At 39.3% G+C, this 15,467-nt stretch overlaps 1 protein-coding gene across 3 annotated transcripts in view; it reads left to right on the top strand.

The window, feature by feature from the left end:
- The window catches only part of CTNNA2 (catenin alpha 2), a 466,643-nt gene that overhangs the window by 413,680 nt on the left and 37,496 nt on the right, over positions 1-15,467 (top strand). For all 3 annotated transcript variants that reach the window (XM_066185389.1, XM_066185388.1, XM_066185390.1), the window contains one exon: positions 7,186-7,337. In XM_066185389.1, coding sequence (XP_066041486.1) covers positions 7,186-7,337 — 152 coding nt within the window. The remainder of the gene's footprint in view (positions 1-7,185; positions 7,338-15,467) is intronic.

Here is a 15,467-nt window from a genome sequence, read left to right as displayed (position 1 = left end):
GCACTGGTATTCCTTGCATTCCCTTGCCTACACACACCTACATATTGATATACACAAACTTATAGCTAAGCCAGGAAGGGTGGTTTGCTTTTTACATAACCTACTTGGTGTCCAACAGCATGAGACTGCTTTCTTGACGGAATTTTCTGAAGAGTTTTCTTTCACTTGAAATATTAACCTGAAGGGAGTTCTGTTTGGCAGGAATAATATTTTGGGGGTGCTCACTATGAGTAGTTTTGCAGAGGGAGGCTGGTGAGACACAAATGTCCCTGCAGCTGACATTTGTTCTCCTCCTCTGTCCACTTTGGGATGTACCTGGCTTCTACCCTGACATTTATCTTTCTGTGAATGGCAGTTCAGTGAAGACAAAGTTTGAAGGTGTGTTTTTCCCTCCTGTGTGTGTGTCCCAGTCTCCCAACACTTAGCTACAGACATGCCATTATTTTCTGAAGTGTCCATCTCACCTGGGCTTCACATGGGCAAATCCATTTCTTTCATTCCCACATCAATCTGCTTGGTTGCATAAACCCACATGTAAAGTTGGAGCCTTCTGGGAAGTACCAGAAGACTTAACAGAAGGGGGCTGAAGGGTCAGGACTTGGCCATAAATTCAAGGAAGCCTGAGAGCTTTGTTTTTATGGGCCATGGCTAAATCAGTGTTTGGCAGTGAAGGGTGATTCTTCCTGAAAGTCTTGTGTTCACTGCAAACTGCTATAGGGTGTGGATATTCATTATTTTACAGCTGACTTTTAACCATTTCATCAGGGGAAAAGTGAATCACTAAATAGCAGGAAGGAAAAAGATGGTCTTGTGCACTGGACAGTGATGTTTCATCCTTCCCTGTGCCATAGTATTCTGCTCTAATTTTGCTTTTCCTGTTTCCTGAGTCGCCAGTGTGAGATGCACAGGGTTTGATACCCTAAATGGAGCTGGGGAAGGGTGTGGAGCACCAGGAGCAGCTGAGGGAGCTGGGAAAGGGGCTCAGCCTGGAGAAAAGGAGGCTCAGGGGGGACCGTGTGGCTCTGCACAGCTCCCTGACAGGAGGGGACAGCCGGGGGGTCGGGCTCTGCTCCCAGGGAACAGGGGCAGGAGGAGAGGGAACGGCCTCAGGCTGGGCCAGGGTGGTTTAGATTGGATATAGGGATAATTTCTTCACAGAGAGTGTTATCCAGCCCTGGCAAAGCTGCCCAGTGCAGTGATGGATTTCCCGTCCCAGGAGGAATTTAAAAGCTGTGTGAATGTGGCACTTGGGGACATGGTCAGTGGTGGCCTTGGTAGTGCTGGGTTAAGGGTTGGACTCCATGATCTGAGGGACCTTTTCCAACCCAAGTGATTCTATGATTCTATGGTATGTTATGTAATGTTTCAGTAGACTTTGATAAAGCTTTTTCTTTTCAATTAGCAATATAATAGTCATAACTGAAATGTAAATTATATGATATGAGACCAGGACTTAAAAATGTTCTGTGAAGTATATAGAATCTTCTGATAAGGAATGTACAGTTCTTCTAGAAACAGGCTTTGACAAACACTTTGAGCTAAATAAGGTATCATATTTCATTCCTTATTCATCCTTCAAACAAAACCGAGAAACTGTGCTGTCTTTGAGAGAGGATGTCAGATATTCCTTAGGAATGATCTTTTAAATACCTGGTTTAAATACTTGAACTTCCCAGTAGACTGCATTCTTTCTTCAGTTAAGTAAATTAACAAAATTTAAAAAAAAAAAAAAAACAAAAACAAAAACAAAAACAAAACAAAAAAAAAACAACAACAAAATACCAAAACAAATAAACCCAAACAAACAAACAAACAAAAAACCCCAAGCCACACCAACAGAAGAAATTTCATCCAGGGCCCTGAAAATTTTAAGCTGTAACTTTGTGAATGTTTTATACTAAAACCTCTTAAATCTGGATGATGGCTGAGCTTTTTTTCTAAGACAGCATCCATTTTTTTTTTTGTAACGTAATGGATCGTTCATGGGTTTTTTCCTTTTTAGTCTCCCCTGATATCCTTAAGTTTACAATCCTGCCCATCATTCTAGATAACTTTCTTGATTTATGTGACACAAACAACTATGGTGTTTAGGAGAAGCACAGACAGTTTCAGGGATCCTGAAACTTTTAGCAGTGTGGTAGTCCAAACCTTTAGACTGCCATGTCATTCTTGAGTAATCTTACCCACAACTGACCAGATTTTTATAGCCATTTAAAAGCTACATAGACAAGGTGATTGGCACCTTAAATGATGTGTCTCTATCAACACGGCATAAGGAAAATCAATTTTGATAAGGACGGGAACAAATGCGTGAAAGAATACTGAGCTATGAGGCCCAGCCAGAGGGCACAGCTGGGTGCAGTGGGTACAGGAGAGCAGTCACTTCTCTGCAGCTCAAATACCTGATTTTTCTGAGGACAGTCTGGCTCCAGGGAACAACCCCTGGTCTTTCAGAAGGGTGCTTCCCTTGGATCCAAATCCCTGGGTTCTAAAAGAGTCAAGTTGGTGCTCGTCTTTTCAAGATAAAGCTCTAAGAAATAGCTCTGCTGGTGCCTTTCAAAACTCATCTTCCAGCCAGAAAAATGCCCCAAAGATGAGATTCCTGGGAACCCTTCAGATCCAGTGAGACTGGGATGGAAAGGAGCCACGTTGTGCTCAGCCTGATTCAGAGCCAAAAGTGTGCCAGGATTTGGTGCACAACTTGGGTTGATTTATGCCTGAACTTGGTTATCTAAAGCAGCCATCTGATCTAAGCCAAGCACCCCCCTCTCTGTTTAGTGGGCACAGGAAAATCAGAATTTTATCCAGCTGAACCTGACTCTTTAAAGTGAGGTAGGTGTGGTTAGTTGTCTCATGGAAGCATCTACTGTTCTCTGCCTGGTATAAGGAAAGAGATTTCAAACTTTCAGTTGTATGATGTGAGACAAACCAGACCAAATTTCCTGACTCCCATTGATGCCACTGAGAATTAGAAACCCATGCACCTGGAGGGTCCTTGACCTTTATTGCTTTTTTTGTGTCTTAATTATCCCTTTCCACATTTCTGAACATTCACATCTACTTAAGATTCTGAGGAATTCAAATTCTTAAATAATAAGGCCATAAAAGTGCAATAAATCAGCAAGGCATTCATTTAATCTTGCATATTAATGAAACTTTTTGTTCTAATGCTACAAACGAGAACGCCCAAACATTTTTTAATTTTTAGTGCAATAATTTTATTATATAACCTAACATTTCTCTCTCTGTCAAAGATCTTATTGTTCCCATATCACTAAACAAAATTTGCAGTGATATTTCTAAGTACAAAAATTGCAGAACAAACTGATTGCCACAGGAGAAAAAGTCAACAGGGAATATATTTTTAGGAAACAGATAATTACTTGATAATTTTAATATGTAGGAGATATGGGTGGGTGGGAGAAAAACAAGGAGAGCTTTAGAGAAAATATTTTCTTTGTGGAACAGAGTTGTTCACAAAAAAGTACAAGTTTGATCAAGGCATGAATTCACACATGGTGATATGCTGTATTTCTATTTTGCATCAGGAAAATAAATTAAAATAATTAATCAGTTGATAAAATGGAAGTAATTTCAGCTATTCTGATTCCCAGTTTTTCTCCAGCAGCCTAGATTTTGTTGGCATTGGTCTTGTTTTCAGTGCCATTGGAAACTCATCCACAGAAAGGCTTTAAAATCTTTATTTTGTTGGAATGACAAAGTCAGTGAATTAGAAGTGTTGTTATTAACTTGGGACCTGATTCTGTCAACATTTATGCAGGTGCCTAATTAATTCATGTAGTTAGGCTGAGAGATGTTAATGGACCACATTTTTCAGTCTAAGCATATGTGTGACTGTTTTCAAGGCCACAGCTCAAACTGAGAAACCAATGTTTAATTTTCCCCAGAAGTATTGACATGCTTCTGAATCTAAAATTTATAGCCAATTTCTCTGTGTATAATAAATGAATCATTCTCTATCTGATGCATTTACACGTTTTAGTTCCAGATTCAAGTTCATGCCTTTGCCTGAATTTTATTTGTAGTTCTTTCACCCTTGGCACAGGAATATCCTCCTTTGTGTGGTAAATAATAGAGAAGAAAGACTGGAGGGGTTTTTTTGGTAAAGCTCAATAACCTTAACTGGAAAATGATACATTTCTCAACTCAATTTTCAATTTTCAAAAACTTCACTGCATTAAATGACAACATATGCTTAGATAAGCAATAAGTAACAGCCCCCTATTAAAGGTGTTTTTTTCTTGCTTGTCCAATCAAAAACAAGCACTGATGTAAAAATACGATTGGCAAGCAAGCAATTCATAAATCAGTTTAATATATATTCCCATTTTGAAACTGCAGGTAATGTTTATGTGTAGTAAGGTAAATTAGGGACTGAAGTATAGCCAGGTCTGCAAAATCAGAACTGATCAGAGAAGCTTCCACACCCAGTGGAGGTAATAAATGTAGTCAGGAATGAATACTTCATGTTCATGAATATGAATAAAGTATAACTTTCCACCTCACAACCATTTAATTTAAATTTCCCTTGTTTTGTTCTAAGAACATCACATGTGGCCATGACAAATTCCAGCTGTGTCGTATCTGCCTCCCCCACTGTCACTGCCCTGTCAAGGGAAATATTGTTAAAGCTTGTTGCAACTTACTTCCACAAATCTGTTGCCTGTCCAGCACCTGCTGATTATTTACAGATAATTAAAAAGTAATTGCTCCACATCATGTTTAATTTTATTTCTGGGTACTGAAATTGAATGCTGAATATTATATAAATCTTCCTTCCTGTCTTCTCTACCTTTACATTAAGTTTTACAGAAGGATTATGTACCTTTATCTAAAATAGGAAAGTGTTGAGGGTTTTATTTCCAAATCTCTGGAATTTTCATCATTACTGTTGTTCTTGAGTTCTTGAAGATGGTTCAGAAATTGCTTCAATTCTTTTTCTTAAGAACTACAGGGTAAATTTTACTATACTCTGTTAATTTGAACACAAATGTAAAAGATAAACTTCCTTATGCTTATGTAGATGTTCTTCAAACTGCCCCTTCCTAATTCAGGCCTGTTGCACCTGCTATTAATTATATCCAATACCTGACCAACTCTGCTGGTTAGGAAATTGTAGACAGAAATTTATGGTTAAATTTAATTTAACCCTAAATACTAGGGTTCTTTATCTCCTTTTTAAAAAAATTATTGTTGTAATTATTGCATCTCTAGTTTAACTTCTTTTATCCCAACAGCCAGAAATAATTTCTCTTTTACTCTTTAGGTTTACTTGTTTACATTGTATTTTTTAATGATTGCTTTTTGATATTCAGGCTAGAGACTTCCTTATGCAATCATATTAGTCTCTTACTACTCTTTCAAGTGTTCTATTAATTAAGTTAATTGGATATATGCATTTATTAAATACTCTTTCCAAACCTTCCATATCTCTCAAACTTCTTTTCTAATTAAAATGTTTCCCCTCTGCCTGGCAATGTTTTGTTAATGTTTACTTTTTTTAAGTCTATTGTTGCCGTCATCTTTTCCCGTTTCTCCAGTGTATCCCAGGAACTTACTGAATATTGTCTGCATGGAAAATACAAATCTGTTCTTTCATCTGTCTATATGAACACATAGATATATAGTGATGTATAAACAAGATTTGAATCACTATATCCCTTTAAAGGTTTCCTGAGTTGCATCCAATATGTAATATTTAAATGCCAAAACCAGAAAGTTTGAGCTCATGGTTGCTGCCACTTCTTCAAAATGTTAACTATTCATAAATCATGGTGGTTTTTGTGGTTTTACCTTTAGTCAGATACATTAGAATAAATTTAAGAACATTCAGTCAAGAAGAAAATATAATTTCCTACCACAGTAGAAGTTCCTGGGAAAGAATGTCACTGCTCTTGATGAAAATAACACTGGAAATTTCCTTTTGTATCCATCAGTTGGGTTCAGGTTACCAGTAAATCTATTAAAACTAGGTTTTATAGGGAAGATGAGCAGAAAAGGTAATATTTTAACAACAACAACAACAACAGCAAAAAAAAAGGCAATAACTGCTGTGGGAATCATCATTTCCTGTTCTTGTAATTGTATTGCCAAAAATAGTGAAGTCAGTGATACATGATCTGGATACCTAAATGCTAGAATAAAAGTGATGTGATTATGATGAAAAGATGGCTATCTATAATTCTCAAACTTGACCCAAGTCCCTTAAATTCTTAAGAATTAATCCAACTGCATTTTTTTTAATCCAGGTTTCTAATGAAACATTGATCATGCTTGTCCTCTATGAGCACAGTCCTCCAATATTAATGTTAGAATTGTGAAGAGGAGTAAACAGGTACAGGAATGTAGGTGCAGTATAATCAGTGGGACCTGATGCTCATGTTTGTAGGATTTGGGTTTGAGTTGTTAGAGGACTGATCTGGGGAAGAGTTATTTTCCTACAAACACAATGTGCAGAAAGTGATTATACCTTCCTAGGAATCCTCTATGAAAATTGAAGAAAAGACTCTTGCTGCTTCAAGCAATGCCCTGAAATCATTTACAGAAGTGAATAGTTGTTTTAAGTTGTATATTAAATAAATTCATACCACAGGATAATATTTTAGCCAATATCTATGGCTATGTTTTGTGTTATATACATGGTGATAGTGAAGAAACAGAAGATTCATTTAGGTGTCTTCACAAAAGTATATCCTTGATTTTGCATTTTGTCCTTTATAAAATTATTATTATTTAGTATGAACTAGAGTGTAAATTATGTAAATTAACAGGCATAATGGCTACAGTTTGCTTTGATCACTTGATACAAATATTTGCTGTGCTCATTTCAGGTTGTAAAGCTCTTAAATGAACTTTACTGACTGCTCAGGTATCTTGCAGCCTTTTAAAAGTTAGTAAATCACAGTTTTTGAAGGACGTTTACTATTCTTTGTTGCACAATTGGAGGAGAGAACAGAGATGGTTATTTCCATGCTGTCAGACAAAGTTCCAGAGCTGTCCGTGTGTAGTGTGGGTAGAAACCCATCCATGAGCCTCCCTGTGCCTGGGAATTCCCAGGACAGCGTGTGCCATGTCTCCTGGAAATCATCCATGCCCCAGAGCAGCGGAAAAGCACTTAGGAGAGAAGGTGTCTAATGCTGCTGCTTCTCCTTGTGCCTAACCCAGTGATGCCACGTTTTGCTGAGCAAGTGGAGGTGGCCATTGAAGCCCTGAGTGCCAACGTGCCCCAGCCCTTCGAGGAGAACGAGTTCATCGACGCCTCCCGCCTGGTCTACGACGGAGTTCGGGACATCAGGAAAGCTGTGCTGATGATCAGGGTATGTAAAGCACCTGGGGAGGGAAAGTTGGGATTTACAGCGCGGTATCATGGGTAAGAGAAATACAAGAGCTCCTTGGAATCGGCCTCATGTATAATAAGCCAGAAAAGCTTGACATTGAAACGGGCACAAAACAGAAGTGTATGCAAAAACAAAAGAGTTGGTAAATAAAGAGATGAGGTTATTTAGTAGATGAACCACAGTTAGTGTGTTGATCAGCTAGGAGAAGGTTTGGTCACAACTGCCAGTAGATGCAAACTTCATTACTGTTTTCATAGTAATAGCAATAATTTGCCAATGTCTTCAAAGTTTGTGTAGATTTTTTGTTGTTTTGTTTATTTGGGTTTTTTTCCCTAATGCATGTGTGCTGCCTGGAATGTGAGGTAGGTCTGGTTGAAATCTAAATGAATCTAAATGAATAAATTATTTTGCTGCTCCAGTGAGCCACTGCAGGGATGATTTTGAATGTTTACCGAGGTAAAAAACATGTCGTTTCAGTGTTGACTAACCAGTTGATTCAATTTGCTTAGACATCTTTTAGTAAAATAAACAAACAAATAAAAGACACCACAAAACATCATTATTATGATAGTAGGTGTATGTTGCTTTCCACTTTAGTCAACAGACAAAGATTTAAATAAGAAAAGCAGCAAACCACACCTGGTTTGGACATCTCTTCAGCAACTGAAACTGTTACTTGAAACCCAAATTACCTTGATTCTGCCCTAATGAGAGCCAACTGCAAGTAAAGCTATGGAGAACATCACAGAAGAAATTTTTGAGGCAAATAACAGGGCTGAAACATCAACTGATCCCTTTGAGCAAACAGGTAACATGCACTTGTGGTCGTGAGTGTATTATGGCACTGCTGTAAGACTTCAGGCAGTTGGAACACTCCAACATAGCTCCATTTTAGTCATCTGTCGCTATGTATTAACAGAAAAAGCTTTTGACAGGCTTAATTTTGTAACTGCCAAACATAAATTGCATTCTCATACCCAGTGCTCATCCCAGGTGGCCTGAATTATAGTCATGGCTTGTGATGGGGGCAAACCCATCCTGTTCTCTGGGTGTGCAGCTTTGGCAGCTCTTCTGGAAGGGGAGGGAAATCTTTGCTTGAGTTACTTCCCTGTGAGGGTGGGGAGGCTCTGGCACAGGGTGCCCAGAGAAACTGTGGCTGCCCCTGGATCCCTGGAAGTGTCCAAGGCCAGGCTGGATGGGGCTTGGAGCAACCTGGGACAGTGAAAGGTGTCCCTGCCCATGGTAGGGGTGGGACTGCATGGTCTCTAAAGTCCCTTCCAAACCAAACCATTCCAGCATTCTATGATTCTGGGAAATGAAAGATCTGCATAGTAAAGGATCTCTGTTTTCCCTTTGATTTTCCACTTCTTTCAGCTGCAACAACAGTTTCCAAACTTTTCTTAGGACAAGAACTGCTTAGCACACTTTAATCTTTTCTAGTCACTTCAAATTGTGATTGTGTCATAGACTCAATCATCAGGTGGGATCTCCTACAAACCCAGGTTTTCCCATCCCCAACAATGATTTCCAGCTTCCAGCACCCCCCTGTACATCAGAGTTATCCTAAAGAGTTTGCCATGAGATGTCCATCCTGGCAAAGTGTTTCTAATTTTGAATTTTGAAGGCCGGATCACTTACTTTGTTGCTGCCTGACTGTTCTGTGTACCTGGAGAGCTGATCAGCATTCAGGCTTCTCAGTCCCCTTAGGAAAATCCCAAATTACTTTTGCCAATACATGACTACTGCTTCCTACTCGTTGTATGATATGAGTTAATGAATTCTGTTTGCCCCGATTACAATGATTTATTTTTGCCTTCAGACAATTAACTTATTTATGGAGCTCAATGTAATACACCTTACCCAGACAGAGAACTAAAGCACATAAATGGACTCATTAGCCATGTGAGTTAACTGGAAAAATCCACATATATAAGCTTACACAGACCAGAGTTTGCTGAATCAGAACCTTATTTGCTGTGGAAAACAAAATTAGTTTCACTTTGAGATACTCTTTAACATTTCCCTCTGAACATCTCACACTAAAATGGGAGGTATAATTAAAGGGTGAGGCTATAAAAGCCTTTAGAATATTTTCATCTAATAATCTATCAAATATTATGCTCCCTTCAAAACTTTTTCAGAATTAAAAAAAACGGAAAAAAATCCAATCTTGCAAACTTTTTAGAGTATCTGACAAAATTATTTTCAAGGCTGTGATTGTTCATGTGCAAGCCATGGAAGATTGAATTTATCTGAGATGAGTCCCCTCGTTCCAGAGAGTAAATAAAGCCAGTTTTAAAATTAATTTTGGTTGGTATTATTACTTTTAGTAAGCTGATGGAAAGGGTGGATAGTCTCTGTTCTTCTCTTTTTCCTTCAAAAGGGGAGAATTTATTGTCCCTCAGGAGGAGAAAGGAGACTCATTTTTTTCATTGAGGACTATTATTATTATCTATGCAGACGAAAAAGATCTCTTCCACCAGTTAAGAAGTAGTATAAATGAATTTAGGAGTATAATTATAGAACCCAGAATTAAATAGAAAATAATAACTTCATTTCAACACTTTTCTTATTACTGCGTAGGGATGAAATTGCACTTTGTGTTTTCATAGCTGCTTCTGAAATTCCCTCAGTTATTAGCCAGATATCTTCTCTAGTCAGGAAGACTCACAGTGGCACCTCTTCTCATTCTTATGTGTCTCCAAGGCCAATTTACGGTTACTCACTGGTTTTAAACGTGGCCTTTGCCATTAGCAACCTCGCCTTTGGCATCTACATCCACCTGAGTGTTACATTTGTTTGGATCAGGAGCGCACTGTTGGAGCCAACGTCCAGGTGTTCCCTCCTGCCATGTTTTAGTTCATGTTACAGAGTAGACTTTAAACATCTGTAAACTTGATTCTTTGGGGTGATGCCTGGAGATGCTCTCTGGGAGCATTTTAGGAGCTGAGGGAATGGCTGGAGCTGTGTCAGGAGAGGTTTAGGTTGGATATCAGCAAAAGGTTCTTTGCCCAGAGGGTGGTTGGGCACTGGAACAGGGTCCGCAGGGAAGTGATCACAGCCCCAGGTGTTAAGGTCTGGTTATTAAAATTGTTAGAGAGATGCCTCTGCCTGAATTAAGGTGAAAATGAGACCATCTGCTGAAGCTTATAGTATGGATTTTATTTAACAGTAGCATGAAGTCAAGAGAGAGAAAGGAAAAGAGGGGCAGGGTGGGACAGAAAGAGTAACAGAGAGATTAAGCAGAAAATATCACCACTGTGAGTCCTGACAGCATCTCACTGATCCTCTTCTTCTGGTCTTCTCAGTGGTGAGGGTCCCACAAAACACAGAGTGCAATGGATTAATGGTTTGGGCCAGTTGGGAATGCCTGGTACCTCCCCTGGAGGGGACAAATTTGAAACTGTCTGTTGCAGCAGATCTGGAACTGCGGCATCATTCTCTATCATGTGCAGTTCTCTGCTGCAAGGCCTCAGCAATGAGTCTGGGTTTTTTGGGGGGGTCTTTGGTGGTTTTATGCTGGTTTATGACCCCTCCTGTGCTGCCCCTCAAGTGAATGTCCCATGGATGTGGCCACCCCAGGGTGGGTGGGTTTTACAACTGAGCCAGTCTGTGTAAGGCAGGGTGGGTGTTCACTCCCTCTGTCACACACCCAAAATCTCTCCTCCCCACCATCAAACCGAGCCAGAGCTGATTCTTCTCCCCCAGCCTTGTTTAGCTCCCCTTACACCTCTCTTCAGACCTGGACAATAGTGCCACCTTTACCTTTGCCACGTTCTCATCAGGTGGCTTTTAACTCACAGGTCAGTTCCCCTCAGGAGACACATTTGAACGCGGCTTTGGTGCTCACAGCTTCTTTATACAATTTTACCATAATGGCAAAGTCCTTTTTAGCAGTGTTTAAGCCATTAACCATTGCAGTCTCTCACACCAAGCCTGACAGAGTTCAAGAAGCGTTTGGATAATGCTCTCAGGAGCAAGTTGTGACTCTTGGGGATGTCCTGTGCAGGACCGGGAGCAGGAGCTGGACTTTGATGGTCCTTGTGAGCTCCTTCCAATTTGGGATATTTTATTCTATTATTAACTCTACTTCTATTCTATTCTGTCATCAAGGGATTTTCAGTCCTTGGGAGAAAACCTCAGCAAAAATGACTGTGGGGTCCTCAGCCCCAACTGTTTGGGTGTGTTAATGCTCTTCTCCTCTGCCAGACTTGTCAGGATTTGCCACCATCACCTCTGGGGCAGCCACTGTGGTGAAATCCAAAGCGCTGCAACATTTCAGGTCCTCTGTAAAACCAGATTTGGCACAGAATCCCATCATCTTTTGAAACATCCTATCTCCAAAGGGTGTTGTGAGGTCCAGTGTTTCCACTGAGCGCCTGCTGCTCCTCAGATTGAATTTGAAGTGTTAGATTTTACTGTAAATCACCAAACAACTGAAGACCCGCAGTGAGAGAGGTTCTCTGATTGAGGCACTCAGGCTGCAGTGGTACCAAAACAAATGTACAGAGCAGCATGGATCTGGGTTTAAAAGCATCTTGTAAAGTCTGGGTTTTTTTCTCCTTGTCTTTTAGAATTAGAGAGAAATTTCATTGTAAAAATAGGGGAGTATCTTTTCTTCTCTTCAGTCTTTGTTCTCATTACAGGGTTAGCTTGACTTGGTGTTCACAGTGCTGAAACTCTTGTAATTGCCTCTTACAATTTTGAAGTGCATAGCAAAGTGGGGTTTCTGTCTTCATCAAGTACATTTGAGTTGGTGAAATATGAAACAAATAGCATTTATAAATCTACATATACATACATACCATTTTATGACTTACACTTGTATAATTCACATTTTCATACCGCAGTCACAAAAGGTTCAAAAAATTACATAGATGGAAGATATTTTGTTCTTGGCAAGTTCTTCAGTCAAACAGCCAGAGAGATATTAAAAATATATATATTCCAATGCCTGGAAGTTGAAAGTCACCACATTCATATTAGAAATAAAACATGCATCTTAAAAAGGAAAGCATATATTTATTGTGTGAATTATCTGGGATTGTGAAAGATTCTTCTTCACTGGAAGACTTCCTCTGAGTTAGATGAATGTTGTGTGTAGTAGAGATACTGTATTTGAAAAAAAAAAAATTAGTCTTGTGAAGTCCTATGACTTGTGCTACAAAACAGATTGAAAATTATGAAAATGGCCCATTATTTTGCTGAAAACATAAAATGCATAAAATCCATTAATTCTGAATATTACACTAGCTTCTTCTGCCACTTGTGGCTGTCAGCTCTGTTTGGAAGCTGTCTCCAACCTCAGATCTGTGATTGCTACATTTGTGTAACCGTAAATCCAGGTGTCTGCAAGACAGAATCAGTCTTTCTGTCTCCCAGCTCAGAGAAATGAAGTCTCAGACTCTGTTGTCTTGGAAACAAGGTTTTAAATATCAAGGTCCTGTTAGTTGTGCACAAAAATTAGAGTTGTTCTGGTATGTTTAGAAGACCTTGCTAAGAGTAGTCCTTTGAGTCAAATTCTTCTTCTTTTTTTTTTTGTACCTTTTTGTCTAAACAAAAGGGAGACCCCCTTTTATATTTTATGTGGGCTGCATCTCCAGGGGATCAGCTAAGACAAAGCAATGGTGCAACGGTGAAAAGCATAAAAACATTTGAAATGACAGCATACAGATAAAAGTTAACCCCACTTCTTCACCCTAATGCAAAATGCAGCTTTTTGGGGAAGAAAATGAGAGTGTAAAATTCACCACACTTGAAAACATGAAAAGAGTGAAGCTGAAAGATCACTTTGAATTAGATCTCACTTGTACCGAGAGGAAATAGGAAGATGAATTATGCCTGTAGTAAATTGCTAACAGTTGCATTACTTGTCCTTTTGGTTTGCACTACATTTTCTCCAAGTTCAACATTTATACCCATTAAATTTCAGTCTTTCAAAGACCACAGATTTTAAGATTATGAATGTCAGACAGTAACATCAATACATTTTTTCTGGATATTCCTTCAAGGTTAAGTCCTTGCATAGGATTTTCAGAATATTTTTTTGTTTTTATGAGGCAGCCTCATGTCCTTACTGGTTACTGTGTTGGGATGCAACATTTTGAATATTACATCTTTACTTCAAGACTGACTAAGAAAGCCTTGGAAAGGACTGCATATTATGTTTTATAATCTTACTAATAAAAGTGGAGACAGAAGAAACTAGAGGAGTATATTTGGGGTGTGAAAGGCTGCTGGCTTTACAGTGACCAGTGAAACTGGTTCGTTGAGTGGACTTGGAGGATGAGGTAGAGCCATCTGGTTTGTTGAAGCTCTCCACCCTGTTCTTGTTCCAAACAGCAAAGCCTAGGGAGATAAAAAGCTGAGCCTTGTGATAGAAAATACTCTTTGCAGAAGAGAAAATACTCTTTGCTCAGGGAATTGTAGGATTCTCTTTGTAGCTTGCTTGTTTATGACAGATTTGAAGGTCTCATCCTGCCCTTGGGCAGCTGAGCAGAAGGAACAGAGATTAAAGGTGATTGGAAAACAAGGCCATTGGTCATTATAATGATGGGTACCAGTCCTTCTATTTTACCTGTGACAGTAGAGAGAAGGCAAATTCATTTTTCATCTAAACTTCTTCTCCTGCCCGTCCTCTTAAACACACTCTTTGTGCATGCCTCTTTCAAAGCTGCAGACCAAGGTTCATTACCACACTGTCACACGTGGTTATTTCTTCCTCCAGCACTCCAAAACACATATTTAATTCATACTCCTCAAGTCAGATGAAATGGCTGTGTTTTACTCTCCCCATCCTGTGCACTTCTCGGTGCAGCTACAAACAGTGATGTGCACTTGGTGTTGGAAGCCAGGCTGGAACAGAATTATCACCAGAAGACTCCTCTGCATTATGTTAGAGGGCTTGGAGCCGTTCCTAGTGACTGAGCATCCTCCAGACAGAGCTGTAATGACAACTGGCAGTGATTAGCACCTCTGCTAGAAAACTTGACGTGGCCTCCAAGCACCAAATGCCAGTCTGGATGATTTCTTCTGTAGTGCTTTGGCCTTCTAGGCTGTCCCTGGGAGTGAAGAGTGTCCAGTAAGGTGAGGATTTCTCTGCAGTTCCTGTGGTTTTCTTCTCCTGTTACCTTTGTCTTGTGTAGGACCCACAGAACTTACTCATGGCCAGGCTGTTGTACCAGATGCTATTCAACCATAAAATGGAATACAATCTTCCTTCTAAAGATTCCTTTTTTTTCGCACCATCTATATTAAATATGGAACTAAATAATGATTTTAATAAGACTGTCGTTCTTTGTATAAATAAGGACATTTTTTCTCCGAATTTTTGCTAGAAGGTGAAAAAACCCAAATGAACATATCCATCTTTTTTTTTTCTCCCTCCTTTCAACAGCTTAAACAATCTGAAGCCTGAAAATACAAAACTTGATTTAATCAATCTTCCAAGAAACCCTCCCATCATTCATAGCAGCAGCAGTGGAGACATCATGGTCTCAGCTGGGGGATGAGTCATATTTCAGAGCTCTGTAAATGAGAAGGACCACGTGAACTAACAAGATTACACAGATTATAAATTTCACGTTTGTTTCAAAACCAGTTGGCATAATTTACAATTTCTTGAAATGGGAAATCTCTCATTTGCTTTGATTAATTTTCCTTCCAGGATGTTAGTTGCTTTTTCCCAGGTATTTACTTTGTCTTTTGAAGATTGCATGTGGCTTCCAGTAACATAATAGTGTTAGTGTCCATTTCTATACCAAATAACATTATTTTGAAATACTGCATTCCAGTTGTTAGTGTTTCCAAAGGATATTTGTTCCTGGAACTGCATTCATCACGTTAACAGAGTTAAGAGAAATTTCAGCAAAAAAAGTTGGGGCAAGGTAATGACAAATGCCATTTGTAAAGAAAACTAGGGTTGAAACAATTTAATTTTTAAGACAATTCAATTTCAGTTCCTGTCTGCTGGGGCAGACAAGTTCATTTCAGAGGAGAACGGAGCAGCATTTCCTGGGCAGGTAGTCAATGAAATAAGAGCTCACTGTGCACAGGACTCGGTCTGTGTCTTTTTCAAGCTTGTCATCTCCTCTCTGTGGCTTTCTCTCC

This window comes from Chamaea fasciata, unplaced genomic scaffold (genome assembly GCF_029207755.1).
Source record: "Chamaea fasciata isolate MVZ Bird 193981 ecotype frontalis unplaced genomic scaffold, bChaFas1.0.hap1 SCAF_6, whole genome shotgun sequence".
NCBI lineage: Eukaryota > Metazoa > Chordata > Aves > Passeriformes > Sylviidae > Chamaea > Chamaea fasciata.
The sequence above is the reverse complement of the archived record's forward strand: the minus strand, read 5'-3'. Positions and strand labels throughout refer to the sequence as shown.